General features: G+C 40.9%; 3 protein-coding genes across 6 annotated transcripts in view; 1 reads left to right on the top strand and 2 right to left on the bottom strand.

The window, feature by feature from the left end:
* LOC103482427 (fibroblast growth factor 4A-like) overlaps positions 1-3,252 on the bottom strand; it is a 6,054-nt gene extending 2,802 nt beyond the window's left edge. Inside the window, exons 1-2 of the mRNA XM_008438580.2 lie at positions 2,121-3,252; positions 43-171 (exon numbers count right to left, since the gene is read on the bottom strand). Coding sequence (XP_008436802.1) covers positions 43-171; positions 2,121-2,379 — 388 coding nt within the window. The 5' untranslated portion in view covers positions 2,380-3,252. The remainder of the gene's footprint in view (positions 1-42; positions 172-2,120) is intronic.
* A 940-nt stretch (positions 3,253-4,192) lies between these two features.
* ccdc93 (CCC complex scaffolding subunit CCDC93) lies at positions 4,193-19,600 on the bottom strand. Of its 4 annotated transcripts, none has more exons than XM_008438591.2 (23): positions 19,444-19,600; positions 19,184-19,297; positions 17,659-17,753; positions 16,967-17,078; positions 16,588-16,686; positions 14,712-14,768; positions 14,486-14,586; positions 13,180-13,197; positions 12,901-12,937; positions 12,581-12,670; positions 10,335-10,421; positions 10,068-10,184; positions 9,435-9,497; positions 8,546-8,619; positions 8,363-8,444; positions 8,190-8,264; positions 8,022-8,093; positions 6,347-6,455; positions 6,161-6,243; positions 6,007-6,044; positions 5,785-5,869; positions 5,574-5,687; positions 4,193-4,689 (listed from the first exon to the last, which is right to left on the bottom strand). In XM_008438591.2, exons 1-23 carry the CDS (start codon positions 19,528-19,530, stop codon positions 4,633-4,635), a joined length of 1,866 nt encoding a protein of 621 aa, XP_008436813.1. In that variant the 5' UTR covers positions 19,531-19,600; the 3' UTR covers positions 4,193-4,632. The 4 variants fall into 4 exon arrangements, with proteins under 4 accessions (XP_008436813.1, XP_008436822.1, XP_008436840.1 ...); XM_008438600.2 differs by having other exon boundaries at positions 12,901-12,934; XM_008438618.2 differs by lacking the exon at positions 13,180-13,197 and having other exon boundaries at positions 12,901-12,934; positions 19,444-19,599.
* A 1,578-nt stretch (positions 19,601-21,178) lies between these two features.
* Positions 21,179-24,180, top strand: LOC103482453 (U3 small nucleolar RNA-associated protein 14 homolog A). Its single transcript, XM_008438630.2, has one exon. The coding sequence runs from the start codon at positions 21,456-21,458 to the stop codon at positions 23,745-23,747; it is 2,292 nt and encodes a 763-aa protein (XP_008436852.1). The 5' UTR covers positions 21,179-21,455; the 3' UTR covers positions 23,748-24,180.
* Positions 24,181-25,146: the final 966 nt, after the last annotated feature.

Genomic DNA, 25,146 nt, shown 5'->3' with positions numbered 1-25,146 from the left:
ACGGTGTGTGTGTAAATATTTACTCATTTTGGCTGAACTCACAGTATGGAGTCGGTCTATGGACTCCTCCCACTGAGCCATTGGGCAGGATCTGAAGGTGGTAGCCAATTCCGGCCCGGCAGTAGAGCAGAAGCTGTTTGGCCACTTCGTTGGCTGGGCTAGAGCTTGATCCTTTATCGAAGAGAAATCATTGGCAATTTTCCCAAAGTATATTTTTTAAGATACGTACAGAACACTCACAAGACACATTGACAGATATCATGAAATTTTATTTCACACAAAATTAGCTTGCCCTGTAATGGACTGGTGATTTCTTTAGGGTGTACCATGTCTTTTGCCAAGTGGAATCTGGCCCCTCATGACCCTGCATGGATAAATGTGGTGAGACACAAGGGAATCTCCCCTCCATTTTAATGGCAGCCTGCGTCTTAGACAGACTGGCCTGCAGGACACAGTCCCCACAGGGACTGGCCTGCAGGACACAGTCCCCACAGGGACTGTCCTGGCACCATTCCTATTCACCCTCTTCACTGCAGACTTCTCCATTAACTCCCCATGCTGTCATCTTCAGACGTCCCGTCTCATCACAGGCACCTCAATGGCACCGGTGAACATCCAGGAAGTGGACATTGAGATGGTGAACTCTCATAGGTACCTGGGTGCTCACCTGAATAACAGACTGGACTGGACTCACTTCACTGGATCAGAGCAGACTCTACCTGATCAACACTTGGTCTCATATAATCCAGTATCTCCAGTGCAGGTGAGCTGAATTTCCTAAGCTTCATTTGCTGCTGAAGTCCTCCTGATCTGTTCCAGCAGCTACAATAATCTTATCTATCTGACCGCCATTACAGTTGAATTTCAAGCTAAAACAAGAACAAGTTTAGACCATTTGACCTAAATTGGATATCAGACTAAAGTTGACTTTGTTAATGGATCTCATGATCATCCAGTGTTTGTTTCAACTTATTCAGTAAGTAATGTTAATGAGGTTTTCAAAATAAATATCAAAAATAGTAAATCTGATTAAATGATCACATTCTGTCATTTGGCAGTTTTGTTTATTTTTAGAGGTTAAGTTGTATTTAATGCCTGAATGTTTTGTTTGTAAAATAAAAAGTAGCACATGACTAAGATTTTAATGTTAAATGTTCAAGATTTTTTGAAAATACAACTCTTGTGTCGTGAGTCCCGTAACTTGTGGCGGTGCGGTGAGAGAAGGAGTTAGCAGCGGTGGGTAGCCACGCTAACCCTAAACAGTAGGAAGCACAGTTTGAGTATTCCACACTTTAACTTTATTTCACTTCGTCCACGTAAAGCCAGATCTCCATAGTACTAAACATTATATTCTCATACATGAGAAAAGTAACGATAGGTTACCGCTCTGCACCTCATCACCGCTGTTCTCCTCTACAACAAAGTGGAAGACGAGTTCTTACTCTGCACCATAGGACAACAAAGGAAAAAGGGAATAGGCGCCCCCTTGTGGTGATACCTACTCATCTCTAGGAACCAAGCAGAATAATGACTTGCAAATTTCAGGTCATTAGGTAAAACTTTCCTTTTGCAAAAGCCCCAACATGTAAAAAGATAAATAAATAAATAAAAAATAAAGAAAACTGTTTTATGATCATTTGTAAATTCTGAAGAGAAGAGCAAACAGTTTCCATGAAGAAGAAACTGATGCCAAGTGACAGAATGGGAAACCTAATAAGAGATCTACCAGGAACAGCCTACCTGATCAAAGCCCTGGTAATGGTCACTTCTAAGAAATAGAAGCAAGTGCTGCTAGGGATAATATATGCAAAACTTTAAGGACTGGTAACTAGTTTTCTAAGCCTGTAGACCATAGTTCTCATTGAAATATGCATAAACCATCAACCAAATGAAAATATAATTTTACATCTCTGATGAAAAAAGAAATATTAGATACCAATAACCAGGAGAAGCTGATCCATGAAAGAGAATTATTAATCTCTTGTCATACTGACACAAACTATATTAATAAAACAACTGATCTCCAAATCAAACAACTGTTGGAATTGAAAAAAATAAAAACATTTAGAGATAGCTGTATTAAAAATTCAGATACATACAAAATAAAGGATTTTGCTTACCTTTTCCTTTCAGCCTGGATGCCTTAAAGTGCAGCTTCCAGAGGCCCCGCAGGCGGGAACTTTGCTCTTCAGCCTCTTCTGACTTCTTTGCTCCCACTAGCTGACCATATACTGGTAACATCAAAAGCAACAGAAGGCCAGGCAGGACTGAGGTCATGGTCATGGTGTGAAACATCAGGCATCTGACAGAGGCCCACACAGTGGCATCATGTCCTCTGGGAACAGCAGCAAGCCTGGATACAGAGTCCTGACTGTACATATGGAACCCTGAATGAAGTCCTGTCGTCTTTTCCTCCGTCTATCAATGCCTATTTCTACTCTACTGCGCTCGCCGACATGGACACACCCAAGAGACAACATGGTGATTATCAGGTCTATATCAGAAAGTCTGCCAACAGCACATTTGAAACACGATTACTGAAGAGAGCACCATGTTGTTCTTTAGGACGGACAGATCAGCAAGTGTCAGATAGCTCACGAGGTCCAGACTGCAGATTACTGCAGGAAGTGGACTGGAGAGAATGATGGAAGCTGTCTGTTTAGTATCACAATCAGTGAGATGATATAGCAAGCTGTGCTGCTGTGATATACAGCAAGTATAACTCAGGAAGACAAATATGATCACATGACAAGAAGCAAAAATGCAGGGAAGAATTGGAGCATTACTCTGACCTGGATAGGATTGTTCTGTGAGAACACTGCAGTGTAAAAACTGTGGACCTGAACTGATGGTAAGAATGGTGTGTTGTTGTACAATAAAAAAATCAACCTTAAATTATAGAAAGAATAAAACAAGTATAAGATTATGGTATGAAAGTCTAGGAAAATAAAAAGGGCTTCAGTTGATTTTTTAAATAATCTGATCAGGGTCAGCCAGCAAAATGAGGCTGCAAGGGAAAACTACAAACTTTTAGTGTTTGTAGTTTCAAAAAGAGCTTCAGTTCAGACTAACAGACTGGTTTCCACAGGCTTTTGTACCATGGTTGAAATACGGAGCACCACACATTTAACAAATGGACTTTCAGACAAGACAATCTGTTGAATTTAAAAATGTTACCAAGTTATAATACTACAAGTATAATACAAGTTATATTACTTTTCATAATGTTTTTTTCAAAATCTCTCTTTCTCACTGTTTATTCAATGTCACATGCTGTTTTTATTTTAATTATGTAAAGCACTTTGAAATGCCTTGCTGCTGAAATGTGCTATACAAATAAAATTTGATTATAAACAACTAAATATAGACTAAAATACAAATGAAGGGCCTTTCTTGGATTATATAAAATGTGCATGTTGAACATAATGGCAACGGAACTTTTGTCTGAATATTTTCAAAATAGAATAAATATTTTTATCAAATTCTTAATATTTATCTGCACATACAACTATGCGTTGTACAGCTTCAAAGGAAGTCATCTTCTACTTCCCGTCTCAGTCCATTTCTCATTGGCTGTTGGCAAAGCACCTTTTAACTTGGGATAGCAAATAATTTCACATTTCCCAACAGGGTCTAGATTTGACCAAAAAATAAATAAAAATAAAAACTAAATTCAAACAACTGAGATTGGGTTGTTGACTTCAGTCTTCACCTCGTCTCACACTTGGATATTTTTGTACCAATTTGCCCTGGAAGTAGAGTAAATCCAGATCTCAAGCTTCTTCTGACCATCCCTGTGGGTCAGCAGCTACGTTTGATCCCCAACAATGGTCAATCTGCAGAAAGTACAGCTCCATTTAACAAATATTCCTACTTGTTTTCCTTGATTAGACACTTCTTGTATACTTCGCCAAAGTCCCTGAACAAAGGAAGAAGTGCAAGTATTGGGACAGAACCAATCAGTAGAAGGATGTCGAGGCCGAGAAGACGCCCACAAAACAGATTTATGGATGTGGTGATAGTTGGTGTAAGGGAATAAAAGAATATTTTAAAATAATGTCAGAATCTTTACATGTTTATCGATTTAGATTTTCTTTCCATTACTCACCTGGTGGAGATTGAAGATTGTACACATTCACAACCCGTCGGCTGTTTATTTCATAGACTCAAAGACCACTTTTACTTTTGGGTATCAAGTTTTCCAATATTTTATTGATCAACAGCTAGTTACAATAAAGTAATCGTATCGTAACATTGGCTACAGCAGAATCTGAGGCACTAAAGCAGGAACAGACGTGTGTCAAAGACCTTTTGTTGGGAAACTTTACAGTATCAGGATTAGTGTTTAGTTCAGCCTTGTTATAATACACCAATAGTTTGGGCTAAACAGATATCACAAAGCAAGCTGGTCATTTGTAATCTTTATGATCCAAAGGCCTCGATCCCATGAAAAAGTATTAAAGCCAAATGACGCTTATGGTCAAATCTGCTGTGATTGGAAACCCATTAAGAAACTGGGTTCCTGGCCCGAGAAGCAGAACTAAAATAACTATGTTCTGTGATCCTTCGACCAAAGTATATCGAAGCTTCAGGCCAGCTTTAGAAAACACGGAGCCAGCAGGAAGAACAAAGTTAGGAAGCTCCTTTTGCTCTCAGTTTGGACAGCAGCATCTCATTTTTGCGGCACTCCTGGTGATAGAAAAAAAAAAAAAAAAACAGATTCTGTCATACTCAAAACTTTATAAAACTTGGCCAACCTGGAACTTTGATCAGCCCAAATTTCAGTTTTCTTTCCTTTTTTTTCTTTTCTTGAAGGAATACTCAGAGCAAATGCCTTAATGTTTTGAAGACATTTGAAGGGATGATTGAGATTTGTTCTGTATGCCGTAATTTATTCTTCTGTGGTACAAGAAAAGCTTTTTGGATGCTACGATTTGGGGATTTGGGATTTTCCAGTTTTGCAGTTTGCAAATGCATCGGTAAGAAGTAAGTTCTTTGGTTCGCTTTGTTGTGGGTCGAGTACAGCTCCGGCTTCGGGACTTGGGCTTTGCTGAACAAACTGGAGTTATTCTGGAACAGTTTTTGCGATTTTTTTTTTTTTTTAAAGGATTTCTTTTCATTTTTCTCTTTTACCGCCAGAAACACAATCTGGGGCCCTAAACGCTTTCAAAAGCTCAACAAACTTCACCAAAAAATGTTCCCCTGTGTGAAATCAAATGTTTTTAATAGAATCAAAAGTAGGAATGGCCAGACTGCACTACAGCGCCCCCTAACGTGAGATAGGCCAAACCGCACAATATAGAGATCTGGAACTTGGTATGTAGGTAGATCCCACCAAATCAGGAAAACAAAAAAAAAGGAGGTTTGTCCTAAAATATACAGGGAGGTGCCCATTTTGGTTTACACACCTCAAACTTTAACTAACTCCTCCAAGGGATTTTCACTTATCTGCTTCATCTTTACTTTAGAGATGGTGGTGACTGTGGGTCCCCGAGTGGCACTGAGCTGCTTGCAACTTTAATTCATTGCATTCAAAGGCGTCATTCAAAAGTTATTTAAAATAAAACTCTCACCTCTTTAAAATCTTTAACGGTCTTGAAGTAGAGCCTCTGCTTGTCAAGCAGCTCCAGGTATTCGTCGTTCAACTGATCTCTTCTCATTTTGTTTTCTTGTTTCTTCTTCTCCATCTGAAACGGCAGACGGGCAGGAGAAGCGTCCGTTAGTGACGCTGCCCACAGGATGGAGGTAATGTCTTACAACAGCAATTTGCATTTGCAGCAACACCTTGATGCGACTCTGTCTGATCCCCTCCACTATCTGCTCCATCTGCCTGAGGAACTGATCCCTGGCAGCTGCAGACGACATCGCTCTGGAAGAGAGCAGAGCCGTTCAAAACTCAGCCAACCGCAAAGACCAACAACTAGAGACGATGAAAAACAAAAGCTGCACTCTCCTTTACATCAATATTACAATTTAATTTTCAACAAGATATTTTTTTTTACTTACTGTTGAAAGTTGTCATGAATTGAATTCAGCAGATTCACCTAAATGAGATTATTATTCTTCAGCGATGTTTTGAACATGTTTACCAAATCACTGTTGCAGGCAGAATTCAGTCAGAGATTAAACTGCGGCGCCACGGCCTGCTGTGATGACCCACCTCCTTCTCCAGGTAGACCTTCTTATCATCTAAGGTGTTATAGAGAGTGAAGAACTGCTTGGTCTCTTTGTGTGTGGCAGAAACTGGAAGACAAGATTAATAAACATTTTTACAGAGACAGGTCCACATGAAGAAATGACGCAACACCGTCTGTAACTACATATCAGATGTAGACGAGGAATCCACCTTGGCTGTAGAGTTCAATAAATCTCTTCTGGTACTGGGTCAGCTCCGCCCGGCTGGGTACCTCATCGATCTTCCTCTGCAGGATTGCAATCTCGCGGTTCCTGCGAGCCTGAGGAGAGCAAAAGCAGTCCTGTGGAAGTTGGCTGACAGAAAAAAATGTTTGCAATTTGTGTCTAAAGCTCGATTAAAGCTTAGTTGGTGGGTTGCTGGTTCCATCCCCGCTCCGCGGATGAAGAAGTGTCCTTGGCAAGGAGACTTCATTCACCTTGCCTGCTGGTGGGGGTCAGAAGGCCCGGTCAGCACATGGCAGCCTCGCAGACTGCAGCTTTGGCTACTACCCGGTAGCTTACCACCATCGGCGTCTGACAGTGTGTGTTAATAACTAATTTTGGGGTCTTCTAGACGCTGTTCAAGTACGAGCCATTAACCAAAGCCTTGACCCATAACCAAAAGTAGATTGTACTTCCAAAAATCAGCCTTGAAGGTCAGAAGTCCTTTCTACTACTCTCCAATTTTGGATTATTTGCCGCTATATCAGCTGTTGACTTTTTGACACAATGCCGTCATCAACTAATCTTTCTCTCTTCCCTGCTATTAATTTTTTACCTTCATCAACATCAAAAATAACCCTGCATCACTCACATTGAGTTTTACAATCATCATTTAATTGCTCTTGTCCAACTAGATGCTCTGTAGTTGTTGTTTGTGGGGGTCTCAATGTTTAATGTATGTATATTTCTAAAACTGCAAAAAAAAAAAAAAAAAAGTAAAAAAAAAAAAGAAAAACCCTACATCAGTTCATCCGTTTCTTCTTGTTCTTTCTGCTCTGTCTTCTCAAACCTCCAGTCAGTTGAGGCAGATGGCCGCTTGTACTGAGCCAGGTTCTGGTTCTGCTGGAGGTTTCTTCCTGTTAGGGGAGTTTTTTCTTTCCACTGTCGCTACATGCATGCTCTGTATGAGGGATTGCTGTAAAGTCAATGGCAACGCGAGTGATTGTCACAACACACTCGTCCAGGAGAAGTGAATGCTGCAGGTCAATCACTATGCCATCTGCTGGGTTTCCTCAGAGTCTTTAATCTACTTTGAACAATTATTTATACTGTTGGATAACTAGGATCCATTGGAATGCACCTGTGATTGAATTGAAATTATTTTTTGTAATTGTACAGCTATCCACTTAAAAAACAAATCAAATAAAAAGCAACTCATTTAAATAGAAACACCACTGTGCACCTCTACATTTTTGTCTTTTAGAAAGTGACAGAAGGAAAAAAAAGTACAACATTTTCTCCATTCTTATCCAAACATGAACAATCTGCCTAGGTAAAGCGCTTCCCTCCACCTATGCCACAGCGCGCTCCACTGCCCCGCCAACAGCAGGGTGCGCTCTACCAGCTGCAGTCTGCAGAGAGCATGCTCCACTCTGTGCTGCCTTTGCAGGGCGCGCCAGACTCTTAAATTTTAAAACACAATTAGCTGTGAATGCGATGTCATTCCAGTCTGATGCCTTAATGGTTTCTGCATTGATGCTTTCTCCCGAGTGTCCTTTTCTGCTTGGACTACAGTTATGCAGTGATTGAGTCTGTGATTGTGTGGTCATGTTTTTCCCCAATAATCACAAGTGCTACTGATGGTGAGAATGCAGCTGTGTGTGTAATACTGGAGCAGTGGTTACCATGAGCAGACGGACTTTTTGCAGCTTCTCTCTATCTGAATTGTACTGCTGGTCTATTAGCTGCCTCCTCTCCTGGGAAAAGAAAAGGTCTCATTTAACACTCTGGATTGACACGGTGTTATAATAATTAACATAACACTACATATATTAGTGCAGCTGGACATGCACCTGCTCCTCCTCTGTGTCCTGTCCTGATGCCGACTTCAGCTCTTCAATGTTCTGCTGTAGACGGACCATCTCTTCCTGTACAGATTTTATTAAATAAAATCAAAACACACTAAAGACCATTTTAAGGCCGAGGGGAAACGAATCCCATCAGAAGTGCTGGTTTATTTGCTCACTCTGCAGTGTGTCCGAAACTGCTGCTCTTGTTGCTTCAGGTTCTCATTCATTGTCACCAAAGCCCTGAGCTTCTCCATCAGACTGCCGGCAAAAATGACATCACTTCTGCCGCTAGTCAAGGGTCCTGTGCTCCAAATCTGCTATTAACTCAAGCCTTGTGTTAAAAAAATAAGACGGCTCACCCACTGTCTGCTTGCTCCTCCATCTCTTCTAGGGACTTCATCTCAGTCTCCAGTTTTACTGATTGTTCTGTAGCCTTGGAACAGATTCAGGACAACATTTAGGTTTGTACTTTCAAAATTGGTGTTGGGGAAAAAAAACCCAACAACCTAGCTTTGACAAGGTAGGTTAAGGTCGAGCTTTCCTAAGTTTGAAGTATGTTTGAGCAAAGCCCTAAAGCTCACACTGATTGTCGAGGCGCCATGGCACAAAACGTACATGACTATAAATACTCTTACACAAACGTATATTGTATAATCCTTCTCTCACAAACACCATCAAACATGTATGATAAACTCTCATATATATACCAACCTATACCGATAAATTCATACATTTATGGCACTACCATACCAAAAAACAACAAAAAAAACTCTACTTGAAATAAACTTAAATACATAAACTCAACATTTGAATACAATAAAAAAATTTAACTTATTGTAAAGCAGAGATGTTTTCATTTTCAAACCATTTTATCCTTTAATGATCATCCTTGGTTTTCAAAGTTTCGCTTTGACTTTTGAATTTATTGCATTTCTAAATTATTTTAAATGTATTAAAAAAAAATTTACAACCATTTTAACCAGTAGCTCTATAAGTTTGCTCCATTTCTGACTGGGACACTAAACATGGCTGCATCCTGTATGAGACGCAAAGCTGCAGTAATACAGATTGTTTCACAGTAAGTCAGTCACAATCACAGTACAATATGATCCCTGCTGGAAACCAATTGTTACAAAACAAATAAAAACACGTCTATCTGTAGTTACCCTGGGCACTCACAGCAATAATCAGTTATCACCACTGATACACAAACAACACAAATGGAGATAACTGGGCAGGAGTGGTTACCTCCAGCAGACTCCTCTTTGCCTCTTCGTTGCAGGCTTTCACCTCTGCATGCTTTACTTTGAGCTGTCAGGACAGAAAACATGTGAGTTTAGGCTCTTATGCAGTCCTGCTCTAAGGGGGAAGACTTATGTTGTCTGTAGCCACAAAAAGAAACTGCAGAACTTAAAATATATCAGCATAAAGTGCACTCCATACTTAAATACTGCGCAGAGATGGCAACTGATTCTGTGAACCCAGTAGAACAAAACTTCTATTAAAAAAAATAAAACTTCTGCTCAATAATACAAATTTTCAAATGACGCACTCAAACCCAAATATATAAAGTTTCCTCAGAGCGCCGCCTCGCATACAGAGGCTGCAGACCTCAACCCGGCCCGTTCCACTACCGTTCTCAGTTCCTCAGCTGCATGACTTTCCCTTCCTGTCAAATTACTGTTAGATAAAGACCACTAATTGTTTCCTAGTGTTTTTATTTTTAAAGGTGCCAGGCTCTAGTTTACAGCGAAGCAAAGACTCAGTAGAAAGATGCTGTAAACCTGTGTTCTTTGTGAGCAGGTTGCAGTAACTTCCCTGGCCAGGATCTACATCAGAAAGACAGTTTACACTTGAAATGGCAGGATGTGCAGCGCTGACCTCATTCAGCTGCTCGGCTTTTTGTCGGATCTGTTTGTCCAGTGAGGCGACGGCCCGGCGGTGCTGCTGCACTGGACCGTAGCGCTCTGACCGCTCCTCTGAAGAACGCTCCAACTGCTGCGAGGTGATGCACAGAAAGACGAAATATGAGCACAACGCTCAACTTCATGATTGCAAAACATGGCCGTCGCTCCATAGAGCCGGCAATCTTCCAGAATAGAAACAGAATGCTGTCTGTGTGCAACATGGGTGTAATACTCTGCTGACCTTTCCAGCATACTCCGAGGCAATCAGTTTGATCTCCTCAGATTGGAGTCCAACTATCTGACCCACAGCACTCGCAGTCAGCTTCCCCTGCAACAAAACAAACACAAAGCACAGCAGTTCACCCCAAGGAGCAATTTCAAACTGACTCCATGAAAGACTTGATCGGCTGAACCTTTCTAGCTGCAGCTGAATACACATCCTCTTTGGTTGTGATGTTAGATAGTAAACAATTTAAATGTCTAAACAGAATATTTTGCATGGAAGCATAAGCCAGGTTTTGCAAGGCACTTCTAACAAGTCTTAGTGCTGTTCAGTTTTCAAACTAACCCAAATGTTTTGAGAAAGACAAAATATCCAGAGTTGTAACTAGTGAAACGTCAGCTGTTCATTCAGCCTGAATACTCCCTCATGTTTCTCTCATGTTTCTAAAAGGTTTTACATTTGTTTTGACTGAAAGTCGCCATGTGCCCTAATGCGTCGTTTCCTCTTTTTTTAATTTCATTCCCCTCTTATTATTTAGAAACTGTGGAGTGCTCACTATTTAGACCAATATTATACTTAGATTAATTTTTAGATTATTACGCAGAGACACTCCTGTTACTGCAACCAGAAAAGGAATTAGAACAAATCTAGAATCCAGAAAAAAAATATTTTTCTTCCAGAACAGGAACATTTAGTTTTCATTATTACTTAGAAAGTGTGGAGTACTCATAACTTTTATAAATTTAGAGCAGACTTAGAAAGTCCAGAGGATACTTACTTACTTGCACTTATTTAGCAACAAAGAACAGGGATTAGAACAAACTTAGAATCCAGAAAAACTACGACGTTTTAGACTCCAACCCAGAAAAGGAATTAGACCAGAGGACACTTAGCAACCCTGAAGCACCTAGTTTATACTTTAGATCAACATTAGATTCTTTTTTTTTTTTTCTTCTGCTCTTTCCTTTGGTTTGTTATTTTGTTTGTATTTCCTTTTAATTCCTGTAAAGCACTTTGTGTTGCCTTGTTTCTGAAAATGTGCTGTAGAAATAAAATTACCTTTACATACAGAAAATAAAGAAAAATAATTTTCCTGTTAGAACTTTGTGATATATTTTTTTCTGTATCACCCAGCATTACAAAAAAATATGCTTGTGTGAACAAAGAAAAGTAAAAATCTGCTGAACTAACCTAGGTTTCTAAAAGGTGGAGTCGCTGCCAAACAGATTTCTAAGCATTTAATGGAAGCAATGTGTTTATTGAACAAGGTCACAAGCAGTAGCCTTAACCACAGCCTTCTCTCAGCAAAGGTAGCATCCCCGAGACGCGGTTGTTGTCCCGATGGACTTTTCTCTGTGCGTTGATCTTCAGTGTCTTCTGTCACGACTGTCTAACGCCAGAGGAAGAAATGGCCTGTGGACTTTTACCAAAGAAAAAAGAGAAATCCCACAGATACTAAATTCTGACACTACTGTTTTTGTGTAGAAGGAAGTAGAGCCAAGTGTCTTGGTCAGAGGATTTTGTGTCGTTTCCTTCAGTAGTTCTTGGTGCAGCGCCCCCACAGGCGAGGAGGGGAACAGATTGCTTAAAGGCTTTGGATAGTTTGACCCTGCAGTGTGAAAGTGAACCACAGTAGAGGACCAAAGTTGCTACTGTGCAACTTTGGCCCCCGATCGAATGGAGATTAGTGGCAAAAATGATCCCAAGACAAGTTCTGCATTTGAGTTACGAAACTGTGTGTATACTTTACAATCTCAATGCACCAACAAGCTTTGGTACATTTGGCAATTACATTACAGCAATTCTACCAACAAATCTTTAGTAGGGATTGACTAAACCTCATCATATCACAAAATGGTGTTTGACCCTGTTACTACAGGAGAAAACGGCGTCTGATCCCTGTCTTGGCTAGGGATCTAGCCAAGACGCTAGATCCCTAGGGATCTAGCCAAGACGCTAGATCCCTAGGGATCTACCCAAGTCAGAGACTTCTGTGGATACTTATTGATTGTCAGGCTAATCTTTTGGGTTTCTTAAATAGAGCTCGGTAACCTTCAGGGGTAAACTGAAGAAGAATGATTAACCAAAAACAGAACATAACAAATAGATAAGCAAGTGCAATAATATTTCTAGCATTGCTGTTGACATTGTTGACAAATCATGGCACAGGTGAGTGTGGAATCAGTCTATATAGATTTCACTTGCTTAAACACATGACTCGTCAGTGACACAGAGGTGCAGCTGTACTTGGATGAAGTGATCACCTCTTCTGCTGCCTGCAGCTTGTCTTCTTCCAACACGTCTGTAATGCTGGCAGGCGTCGCCTGAGGCCCGCTGACCTGCCCCTCATCTTCCTACAAATGGAAAAGAAAATGCACTGATGAGGCTAAACATCCAAAACAAAAACTATTATCCAGTGTAAATGTTCCTTCAAATTATCTACATGGCACAAACTAATCAGCAGCAGAAGACGTAGGCGCATAATATTTCAATTGACAAAATAATTTTGAGCGCCACAACTCGAGCTGACACAAGCTTTTGATATGTTTATTAAGCCAACAAGCAACATGATCCTCATGCTCACCTTGTTTTGTTTACACTGCTTATTTAGTCCATATCTCCTGGTGACAAAAAGAAATGTACTTAGTCAATGCTTACAATGTCAAAACTGTGACGTTAAAACAAAACCTCACAAGAACAACAGGTACAAATCAACACTGAGGCCAAACTATTCACATCTATGCTTGAGTCCATGCTTAAACATGGAGACCTTCTCTCACACACACACACACGCGCACACACGTCTCCACAGCTGTTATCAGAGGCATGCAGAGGAAGATGCTCACACAGGTCCAGTACTCACAGCATAGCTTCACACATTCTACGTTCAGAGATGGATGGATGAAGGAAGAATGTGACCAGAAAAAGAGAATTTGCATATTTAAGAAACTGCACAATAGTGTGTACATTAAAAGAGTTAGACAACACGCCGCGCTAGATCATGGTCGACGTGTCAGGAATGTTGCATTAACTCACCACATGACCTATTACAACAACAGAATCCAGTTTTTTAAGGTTTTATTGGCTGTAGTCGCCTTGATTTGATAGTGAATCGACAGGTAAATCATTATTATTAATCTTCATTTTTATATATTGATTTCAACACCTGTGACCGTTGCTACGGTCACAGCTGAACTGAAGGACAAACCATTTGTCCATTTCTGTTATCAGGTTCGCTACACTATTTCAATTTGGGGTGGCCATGAAAAAAAGTATGTTTCCAAGGGGGAGCAAAAATAATTCAGAACCATCGCACTAAGGTAAGGCTGTGTTCAAATTGCCCTGTGATAGACTAATTTGTCTGAACCACGACTCTGTATGGATAAGCTGGTACAGTAAGCAACATGATGGCTCATGTAAGCTATGAGCATCATATCTAACCAGCTGAGTAGCCAGAGCAGGTAACCTGACAAACACTGAGCCAATACGAGCTTTACAAACATGTTATGAAATGTTGTGAAATAAAATACAAAGATAATGACATATAGTTGTAAAAATTGAAAGCTCAGGCTAATTAGCACAGCCAACAATGACAGCAGCTGAACAGTTGTCCTGGAACATGGTAACATGATTCTCTGCCATTAGAACATTTAGCAGAGAGTGCATGTGATTGATTAACAGCGCTAAGACCCTCCTCCTGGCTCTGATTGGCTGTTTCGATTGGGACAACTCGGGAGCGGTGCATTTCTACGAGTGTCAGTAGAAATGCACTACCGACGCTCGTCAGATGGCACTAATAGCTGGAGGAGATCAATTTATTCACAGATTAAAATATTTTTTTTATAAAGGTTGCATACCGTCGATCAAGGTTTTTTTTTTAAATATTTTTTTAACCCTTCTGGAACTTTTGTGCAGCAGTCTGCAGTGAAATAACAGAGTAAAGAAGATGGAGTGGGAAACCGCTTGTTCTCTGTACTCGTTTTGAGAACACGCATGAGTCCAGTAGTACAGCTTTGACACGTATGGGACAATTTCTGAACAGCAAAGACTAACTAATACATTCATGTGTTTTACCTGCAAAAAGTGGGTTTTGTGTTTTAATAGAACGCTATGACTCAACAGCTTGGCCACACGGCGGCCTGGCTCGGCCACCTGGAGGGAAATATTACCTGCCATACTCCAGCAGAGTGAAGTGGATCCTGGACTCCTCATCCAGCAGGAGTTCTGCATCTTTCTGTCTTCTGTACTTTCTCTCGGGTTTGTACACTTCCTGAAAAAACACCAGAGCTCATTCACATCCCATCAGAACCTGCAACCAAATAATCTGCTCATAGTTTGAAACCATGAGAGACGCCAAGCATTTCATTTTGTGTCGGTCGTACTGCAGCTGCTCACCAATACGTCCAGAACGGCCTTCACAGCTTTGTCTTTCCTCTGGAGGAGTTCTTTATCCTAGACCAGAGTTTCACAATACAAGAACTAAATAGATAAAAGTACATATAAAAGATGGAAAGTTAAACTAGGATATGAACTTTAATAGTGAGAAATTCAAACTTGTAGATTCTAAATTAGACTGGAATATAATGCATGCATCTTTAAGGGAATATTCAAATTTGTCAAAAGACTAAACAGTTATTGAAATAGCTCTATTTTATTTTCTAATGAGTTGATATTCAGTCAGAAAGTAAAAGAGAAATAGTAGTAGGCAAGATGCTGACTTGAAGGTGCAACGTGCCAAATTACAACTCTAGAATATTTTTGGATGGCTACTCCTTCTTGTATTGGATTCTGTGTGGTTGGAGTGGTTTTTGGCAATATTTTTGTATTTTTGCTATTTTGTTATGACACGTAATCATAGCAACAACCTGGTTTAACAGGCTGGAAGCAGCTGATCCACATCAGAAAAACTGAAATAAAACCACAGCTGAAGCCAGAAATACCAGAGGAGTTGAAAAGGAGGCATTGTGGATGCAGAGCAGGAGCGAAAAGGAGGAAGTTCAAACCATCTCTACAATCTCACATTGTAATGGGCAAAGTGAGATCATTAGCTAACCAGATGGATGAACTTCAAGCCCCGTCAAGAACTCAGCAGCGTAACGAATACAGTATAACGTGTGTTACTGAGACGTGACAGCAGGATTGTATCCCCAACACCGGCACGTCTCCGCCGGGCTTCCTAACTGTACAAGCAGACAGAGATTTAAAGAGCAGCAGGAAAAGAAAAGGAGATGGATTAACAGTTTTGTGAACAAATGGTGTCACCCAGGACATGTTACTGTGAAGTCTGGTCTCTGCAGTCCAGACATTGAACTATTGGCAGTAAGTTTCTGTCCACACCAAGAGAGTTCACCAGTGTTATTTTGGCAACTGTTTACTTTCTACCCTTAGCCGTTACCGATAATGCAAGTGATATCATCAGTTCTGTTGTTGCTAGGATACAGACACCACACCCCAATGCATTTGTGGCATTATCTGGTGAATTTAATCATGCCTCACTCTCTTTAACACTGCCAACATTTCACCAGTTTGTCAGATTTTGGATTTGCTTTATGCTAATGTCAAGGATGAAAATGTCTCCAAACCAAGATCTCCTCTGGAGAAAACAGGCAGTCAAACAGCGCTACCTGTCACAGGAAGCAGAAGAGGCCCTCCAGGCTTGTTTTGAAGAAACTGATTAGGCTACTCTCTCTGCCAGCCACATGGAGGTAACATCAGTGCCATGCCTGAGTGTATAGACTTCTGTGTAGACAGCAGCATCCCCACCAGAACAGTGAGGTGCTTCCCAAATAGCAAACCCTGGATCACATGTGACCTAAAAGAAATGTTAACCCCTTAACCCAAATCACCGAAAACCCCTGAAAAGGCATACCCAAATTAAATCAGCTGCTGTTCTTGAACAATTTGGAGTACATGCAAAAGCTTGGTCTCTTTATGAAGAAGACAAGCTACATTTTCTATTTTTGCAGTCAAATTTACTTTAACTGTAAGTAGTTTGTAGCCATTACGTTTGTAACACAAAAAAATCTCTTGAAAAATTTTGCTTTTCCTTTTTATTTCTTGTAAATGCACATTGAGTGTTGAATGTATGGACTGGAAAATACAATAAATCTGCAGAATTTCAGCACTTTACAGATTAACGGCAGAGAAACTCCACACAGTAGGAAAATATTGCTACTGACAAATGAGAGCTTGTTGCAGAACCCACCATGACAATCTGCAAACTGCACAATCTAAGAACTCTGCATCGGTTCTAAACGTGTGCTGCTCGTACCTCAGGGAAGGCATGGCTCTTCTGGAACTGAGAAATGGAATAGGCCCTCACATAATCTCCCATCTCTTCTCTCGTCTCTATGGCTCGCTTCACCAACCACTGAAACAACAACAAACGTCTCATGCGAGACAAGAACAAACCGAGTGCTATGGAGAGTGGAGAGCGTCAAATTACAATAAGTAATAATGAACCTAGGTTATGTACTTATCAGTCATTAATGTTTTAAAACAGGAAATAACTAGTGAAGTAATTTATTAAAGATGTAATTAAGACCCCCTTATGGTGGACAATAACACATTAAATGAGTGATGATTGAATTATGGTAAAAGCCATCATAGTTTTGTCGTTTTAAAATGTTTAATGGAAGTATGCGTCTTACTTGTATCACTGGGAAAATGTGAATAAAATCCAAGCCTTGGATCTGATGGGGTTCCAGGCGATGAGGACACTTCATCTTTGGTAAAACAGAAACTATTTTCTCTGTCAGGGCTCTGAAGAAACAGGCAAAAAATAATAATAAAAAATACAACAATAACCAAACAAACATTTCTCCTGTTAACATTGTGTTAGACAATTATAGCTTCTGAAATTGTAAACAAAGAAATACCGTATTTTTTAATTTTGTAGGTCTTTTGATACTTTAGTTACACAAAAGTGAGAAGAAGGGACTTGACATTTAAGACTGCCAAGAGTTTTAAATATCAAATGAAAGAGAAACTGACACAAAATAAAAGCTATTAGATAAACAACCTAAACAAGTAATGCAATATCTGTCACTGTGAAAAGATTGCAATTATGCAGAAAGAACATAAATCTGAAAATATGGATATCAGTTAAAAGCAGTCTCGTCAGGCATAATTACAAAAACATGGGGCAACCGGTACTATAGCATTTTGAATCCAGAAATGCTACCCTGGGCATTTCTGGATTCAAATAAACAAAAATGATTTCAGAAGGGCCCTTTATTTGTCCAAAGAAAATGGATAGGTGCCACCATGCAGTGACCAGTGTCCAAGTTTGGCAGAAACAGCTCAGAAGATTTCATGAACACTGTCATCATATATCACTTACATTTTCTGTCCAATAGTGGAATTTTCTTGGAAGAGTAGATCGACATCTATGTCAAAGTTACATGTGGTTATGCACCAGGTCATTCCACCAACAACCTGTGGAAGAGCAAAGGAAAAACAAGCTCAGAGATGATAAATGTGAATGATGAAGTAAAGCCTGGTGGCCCACCAGGCTTAAAATACACTGAGGGGAAACCCTGGGAGAACACTGCTCAAAAAAACCACAAGAAGTCATAACCAACAAAAATCAAAAGGTATGAGGCAACATTTATGCTAATGTAATAATGATTACATAGTGAATAAAAGTTGGAAAAGAAACAAACCAAGTTGATGTTTTATATATTTTGTAGCATTGTCTGTGGATTCCTGAAGCAGCCCCCACCCAGAAACTAATTCTGTTTGTGGGGACATGCCATAAAACGATTTAGGAACCCCTGGTAAGGATTATTCTGCAACCATTCAATAATGTCTTAAACCAAATTTTTTTTAGCTCCAAAACTAGAACACTTCAACCATGGTCTAGATCAGGGGTTCCCAAACTGTAGCAGAAGATCAAAGTCTAACTCTCCCTATTGTAATCCACAGGGGGGCCCAGAAAGTGTTTGGAAACTACTGGGGGGGCCAGGAGAAAAAGTTTGGGAACCACTGGTCTAGATCATTCAATACCAAAAGCAGAATATTAAGAGACAGCAAGCTCCGCTGAGGATGTTTAAACCTGTTTTGTTAAACCTTTATTACATAGCAATAGAAATTACACTTTGTGTGTGGCATTTTTGTCCAATGTAAAAAAAAGAAAAAAAACACACAAAACACTAACATGGCCCATTATGCACTCCTCAAAAAAATAAAGGGAAACATGTAAACAACTCAATATAACTCCAATTAAATCAAACTTCTATGAAATCAAAAACTGTAGACTTAGGAAGCAACTCTGATTGACAATCAATTTCCCATGCTGGTGTGCAAATGGAACAGACAAATGAAAGGATTGACCGATATAAGAAAACAATTTGCCCTTTCTTGCATCTTGACAGAACTAACAGAAACCAAACTGTTTATAGATCTGTATCACAGAGAATTTATGTATCAAACATCAGTTTTCTCAGCTTTATTTCAAATCGTCTTTTATATCTGATAATAAATGATGGCACTACTTATATTTTTGTGACAGATTTCTGCTCATCCTGCACTGGAATAGAATGGTTTTCTGGGCTTAACTCAAAGCATCACAAAGCGACTAACAGGCGCTCTCCAATCCAGTAATGCATATCAATTAGCAGCAGTATGAAAGACGTAAAAATAATTACCTATACTACATTAAGAATTTATATTTAATTCTCAGCACTACATGAAGCTCATTTTGAAACAATACGAGTTAAAATCAAGATTTTGCAACAAATTAAGTCCAATGTTAGGTCTATAGAATGATGCTGCCACCCCTGAAAAATTCTTCCCCCCCTCTCGGCACCCCTTAATAAATATGTTTTCTAGATCCGCCCCTGCTTGGGGGTAATTAGATGAAGCACCTTATCAAATGGAGTCAGGCCTTTGATGCGGGCCCGGAAGTAACCCGCAGCCAGCAGCAGCTCCAAGATTTCTGCCAGCTTCACGGTCTGTTCCTCATCCTCTCTGCTCTCCACCTGAATAACACAAGTAATCACAATCAGAATCAGTTAGCTGTGTGTTAACAGAGATTAGCCCGTTTTATCCTCGTCCAGCTTTCATTCGGTCCGGTTCTGTAGTTTAAGCTGAACTCGATGGAGCCCGTCTGGGTTCTGAACTCTACCTGGATCAGCTGGCCTTCCTGGTCGTACTCTGCTCCAACCTTAGATCCTGCTCTCACTCTGAGGAAGACGGACGCAGTCGCCGCCATGATGAATGAAATGCGATGCTGAATCACATGACTACGTCACATGATCGAAATAGTGGACGATCTTCTTCTTGTCCGGTGGACATGTGGCGTTTTGGTGTACTACCGCCACCAACTGGACTGATTAGGATACAAACCTGCCATTACTCAAACTATTAATTTAGTCTTCTTAAGGTTGCGTTGTGGTCAAAACCTTGATTCTCACTTGTTTTATCTTCTCCAGAACTATAAAACATCCAGATATTTTTTATTTATTATTTTTCAACCAACTTATAGAGACTGCTTTATATATTTTTTTTAATATAAAATACAATTGTAAATATACGAAAATTAAACATGAGAGGCATTCTGTTCACATTTAACATTTAACAAATTTATGTGCCAGCATCAACTTACAGGTAAATAAAATACATGTCAGTAATACTGGAATACTGTAACATTTTATTAAAGCAATACTCTGTCCTTGGTGAAATATTTTTCACATTTCCTCTAAATGGACTGAACTTATGCAGCACTTTATCCATCCATTTGAAATCTCTTTCATACACACATATTTGTGGCATGGTGTGATTCAACACCAAACTGGTTATCTGAAGTAAGGAGAAAATGTTTAATCTTACTCAATATAATCCTCTCCATAACCTTGGATAGTACGCTGGCTAAAGCTATGGGCCGATAATTATCCCTGTTATTTATTATGCCAGCTTTATCATTTATAATAGGCTCTAATATAACAGCTAAAAGTGAATCAGGTGAAATGCCATGGACTAAAAACCCAGTGAAACACAGAGCAAGCAAATGAAAGAGTTTTCTGCTTGAACATTTCCAGTCCTCTGCAGACACCTCATCCATACCACCGGCCGGGGAGCTTTTAACACAGTTAAATAGTTCATAATAATAGTTCTGCCACATCTGAGTCATTTCCTCTGCTCCGTTTACGCCGTCAATATTTATTGGCAGACCTGTTTTGTCATTATTCATAATCTTTGTTTCCTTCCAGAAATCGTGTGTGCAGCTGTTTTGCATTTTTCTTGTAAGTCCTCTGTAATACTTTCTTGTAATACTTCATTGTATCCTCATTTCTTTTCATAAAACGTAGGTCATATTTAAAATGTGCATTTGTCCGTTTCTTATACTAAAAAAAAAGAGCATGTTTCTGTCAACCCCAGCCTTAAAGGCCCGTCTGGCCTCAGCATGGAGCTCCTTCACCTGCTCATTCCATCCAAGGAGCTAAAATTGTACTTCATTAGCAATTATGATAAACCAAATGTTTCATTGGAGCAAACTGTGATCAAAGCACTACTGTTTAAAATCCATCCATCTATCCGAAGATAACTTGCCATATGGCGCCCCCAGAGGGCAGCAGCTCACACAAGTGTGATAGGCTGCATCGTTTATTTTAACAGAGAAGGAAATGTGACTTACACTGTCATTTCTAAGTTGGTCGATATAGCTTAACTTGTATGCCAAGTATTTTTTTAAAATACTTTACTGTTCCTGTAGCCCACTTCGTTTTCTGCAGTAGCAGTGAAAGAGTGCGCCCTTTAAATCTGATCACATAAAGAAGCTTTCTACAAACAAATGACCACACTCCAGTCTGGTAGGTGGCGGTAAATGCACCTTAAGTTGGTTGCCAGCCGCCAATAAAATTCAAAAGAAGAAGAAGAAGCTTTCCACAAACAGTTGAATGATTCCGACATAATTTCATCTGAGTAAAAGAAATTATTTCTACATCACCCATCTGATGTTGTGGCCTGTAGGCGCGAGAAGTTCCTTCGTGGAAAGAGTCTTTAGAAAACCCAAAGGGAGGAAAGTTCACAAAGAGACGGAAACATTTTTGCGACACTCCTGCTCTTGTTACGACCAGGCTTTGCGACAGCGTTTGTGTTTGGGGCACATGTGAGATTGAGCTCAGTGCGGTCTTCAGCATGGCGAAAGTCTCCAAGAAAAAAAGTATTAAAAAGAAGTTAAAGGTGAGCTGCGGTGTTCCTGTCGTCAGCGAGGGGCATCAACAGCCGGTGTATGAAGAGGAAGAAGAAGAACAAGGCGGTATGGATAGAGCAGAGGAAGAAACCATGAGCGGCGAGGAGGACGAGGGAGAGGATGAACGAAAACGGCAAAAATTGCTGGAGGCGATCAGGTCTCTGGGTGGGAAGAGGAAGAAGGCGCTGGGGGAGAGGTCCGAGGCGGCCGGACACATGTCCGAGTTCTCTGTGAACCCTGACGGTGGTCCCGCTAAGGTCCAGCTGTCGGATCTGATCGGGAGCTTAGAAAAGACCTCCGCTGTCCCAGCTAAAAGTAGAAAGCAGTTAAAGAATCTGCAGCACTCTGAGAAAACCATCGAATCTCCTCTGAGCAAACAAGAGACTGAGAGGATCCAGAGGGACATGGCTTTCCAGAAGGCAGCCTCAGAGGTCAGCCGCTGGGACGGCTTTATCACCCAGAACCAGAGGGCCGAACAGCTGCGGTTCCCTCTGAACCGGGACCGGGCCGGGCCCAAACCTGTAGAGAAACTGGTGGTGGGCTGGAAGGCTCGGACTCCACTGGAGCAGGAGATCTTTGCTCTGCTGTCTGCCAACAAGCAGCCCCTTACTGACCCCGTTCTGACCCCTGCTGAAGAGGCGTCAGTAAAGGCCATGAGCCTGGAGGAGGCCAAGATCCGCCGTGCTGAGCTGCAAAAAGCCCGGGCCCTGCAGTCCTATTATGAGGCCAAGGCTCGGAGAGAGAGAAAAATCAAAAGCAAGAAGTATCACAAAGTGCAGAACAAGGCCAAGCGGAAGGACTTCCTGAAGCACTTTGACGAGATGGTGAAGCTGAATCCAGCAGTTGCCCTGGAGGAGCTGAATAAGATGGAGCTGGCCAGGATGCAGGAGAGGATGTCACTGAAACACCAGAACAGCAGCAAGTGGGCCAAGTCAAAGGCCATCATGGCCAAATATGACGAAGAGGCTCGCAAAGCCATGCAGCAGCAGCTGGAGATGAACAAAGAGCTCACTCAAAAGTTGATTACTCCACTCAACAACAACAACGATGATGACGACGATGAGGAGGAGGAAGAGGAGGAGGCAGGTGATTTGCTTCCTGACTTTGCGAACGATGCAGTGGATGGTCGAGATGCATCGAATCCGTGGATGAAAGGCAAGCTTACTGCAGAACCAGCACAGCAGCAGCAGCAGCAGCTGAGTGACACTCTGACTGAGGCAGCACAGGCTGTGTGTGAGGAAGAGGAGGAATGTCAGGCTGGGGAAACAGAAGAGGAAGCCCTCCTCAGAGAGTTTAACAGTAGGAGGAAACTGCATCAAGCTCAGGAGTCTGACGCAGCAGGAGGTGTTTTGCCAGAGGTGGTGATGGAGGACGCAGCCGTCGAGTCGGAGGCTTCTGACAGCGATGACAGCTGTTACGTGGTGGAGTCTGCAAGCATCTCCACAGGAAGAGAAAATGTCCCGAGAGAGACAAAAGCAGCCGACTGCTCTGAACGGTCGGCTCCGCTGGAGGAGACGCTGATGAGGATCAGGACCGTGGAGGACGTGGAGCTTCTCCCTCCAGAGCCGCCAGCTGAACCCAGTCAGCCTCCCGCTACAGAAGCCCCTCCCTCTGAAGAGAAGCACATACGCAAAAGGAAAAAGAAGAAGGGAATAGAGCTGAAGGAAGTTCTCACTAAAGAGACAAAGCTTATCAAAGTTCCATTTACTCCCACTGTCACAGACTCTGAGGACCCAGAAGCTAAGATGGACCAAAGAGGACTGATTAAGGAAGCTTTTGCTGGAGATGATGTAATCTCAGACTTTCTTAAAGATAAAAGGAGGAAGGAGGACGAAGGGAAGCCAAAGGTGATAGACCTCACCCTGCCTGGCTGGGGGGACTGGGGGGGCGTGGGTCTAAAGCCACCAAAAAGAAAGCGCAGAAGGTTTCGGGTTAAGAGTGCCCCTCCTCCACCAAGGAAAGACCAGCATCTTCCCAGTGTGATCATCTCTGAGAAGAGGAACGCCTCCGTCAGCCTCCACCAAGTTCATGTCCTGCCGTTCCCCTTCGAGAACCATGCACAGTTCGAGAGCTGTATCCGCTCACCGCTTGGCCGTGCCTGGAACACGGAGCGAACGGTGAAAAAGCTCACCAAACCCAGAGTGGTCACCCAGCTGGGGGCCATCATCGATCCCGTGGCTGAGGAAGAACTGCTGAAGAACAACAACAAGAAGGTGGTTGCTAGAGAAAGTAGCTAGGTGGAAGTCCATGCAGGGCAGAACGTGGCAGCAGTTTTCCCTAGAACAATTTTGGACCAGCTAATTTGTTCATGTATGTCAAAGAAAAAAAATTAAATTCCCCTTAAAATGCAGAGAATGGGACTGATTTGAAATATGAGTCTAACTGAAATGCTTTCCCTTTTCTGTTCAATCATATATCAACTGAATAATGAAACAGATTAAATGTAATTTCAATGCCTTGTGTGTCTGTGAACAGACGGTGGAATGCAGCTTTCTGGGAATTGGTTTGCTTTTTGCATCATGTTGGATTGTGCTGCTGCTGCTTTTCCGTAATTATCTTATTGTTGGATAAATTGTGGGAAAGTGTGTGGTTAGTGTAAAAGGTGGGGGCATCGAATGAGGCATTGTGACATTGGTGAAGCTTTTTTAATAAAATATATAATATGCTCAATTCTTTGGCATGTTTCCTGTAATCTAAGATTTTAGAAAGGTAAAACCAGCAATGATATTAGATAAATATTTAATATAGTTGCCATGGCAATATATGTAATATATGAATGAACAAAATGGCAAAAAGGCCAAGAAAGTTAATAAAATAAATATCTAGGGATCAGTTGAATCCAGCTTCAACTGGATATACAATCCAGTTGAAGCTGGATTGCATATTGTAATCAGTTGAAGCTGATTTCTGTCTGTAAACCTTATTCATGAGGGCTTGATCAAACTTTTAATTTCAATGCAAAATGCAGCAATTCTTCAATATACACTGATTTTATTATACAAATATTTAATGTGAATAATCCACAGTCTGGGCTTTACTTGGAACAGCCAGAAAATACAGCAGTGCAAAGATAAGATTTTAATTGGGGCTAATTAGAATTCAAATTTTCCAAATGCAGTGTGTTATACAGGCTGTATGCAGTTGTTACAACACAAATCCTGATGAGTCTCATTTCTCATGGTAAAAGTGCCTGGAGAAAAAAAGAACATTGTGCAGGGGGTTATCAGCCCCCTGCACGATGCTGATGACATTGTTATGTTATCAGCATCAACATAATGATGCTGATAATAAAAATACTTTAAAGGGGTGACTGCATGATTAAAAATATTTATCTGTTCTTGTCTGAACTTATATTAAAAATGACATCTAAACCCTTCTTATAGTTGCTGACCACCTTTACATGTTTCCATGGAAAGTTTTATTAATTTGGGTGGTTAGCTCCAAGTCTTTGAGGTTAGAACGGTTCCCTGCCATCATCATAATCTAATTAAGTATAATTTGGGGCTTAACTAAAAGTTCCTATGAAAAGGACGGAGGGTTGCTGCTGAAGTGTCTAAAAGAAGCATTTTGTGATTTAGTGTCAAACTTCCTTCCTTTCTCCTGCTCACAGCTATTTTTCAGAATACACAGGAGTGT

Source organism: Poecilia reticulata, linkage group LG2, assembly GCF_000633615.1.
Source record: "Poecilia reticulata strain Guanapo linkage group LG2, Guppy_female_1.0+MT, whole genome shotgun sequence".
In the NCBI taxonomy this organism is placed as follows: Eukaryota; Metazoa; Chordata; class Actinopteri; order Cyprinodontiformes; family Poeciliidae; genus Poecilia; species Poecilia reticulata.
This window is presented reverse-complemented; position numbering and strand designations above follow the sequence as displayed.

Coding starts and splice junctions, on each gene's coding strand:
- ccdc93 (XM_008438591.2), bottom strand. CDS start 19,530: ATGGCGGCGACTGCGTCCGTCTTCCTCAGAGTGAGAGCAGGATCTAAG. Junction 6,456..8,021: donor AAAAAGTCCGTCTGCTCATG/GTAACCACTGCT, acceptor TGCTCTCCTCAG/GCTCGCAGGAACCGCGAGAT. Junction 5,870..6,006: donor ATTCATGACAACTTTCAACA/GTAAGTAAAAAA, acceptor GCTCTCTTCCAG/AGCGATGTCGTCTGCAGCTG.
- LOC103482453 (XM_008438630.2), top strand. CDS start 21,456: ATGGCGAAAGTCTCCAAGAAAAAAAGTATTAAAAAGAAGTTAAAGGTG.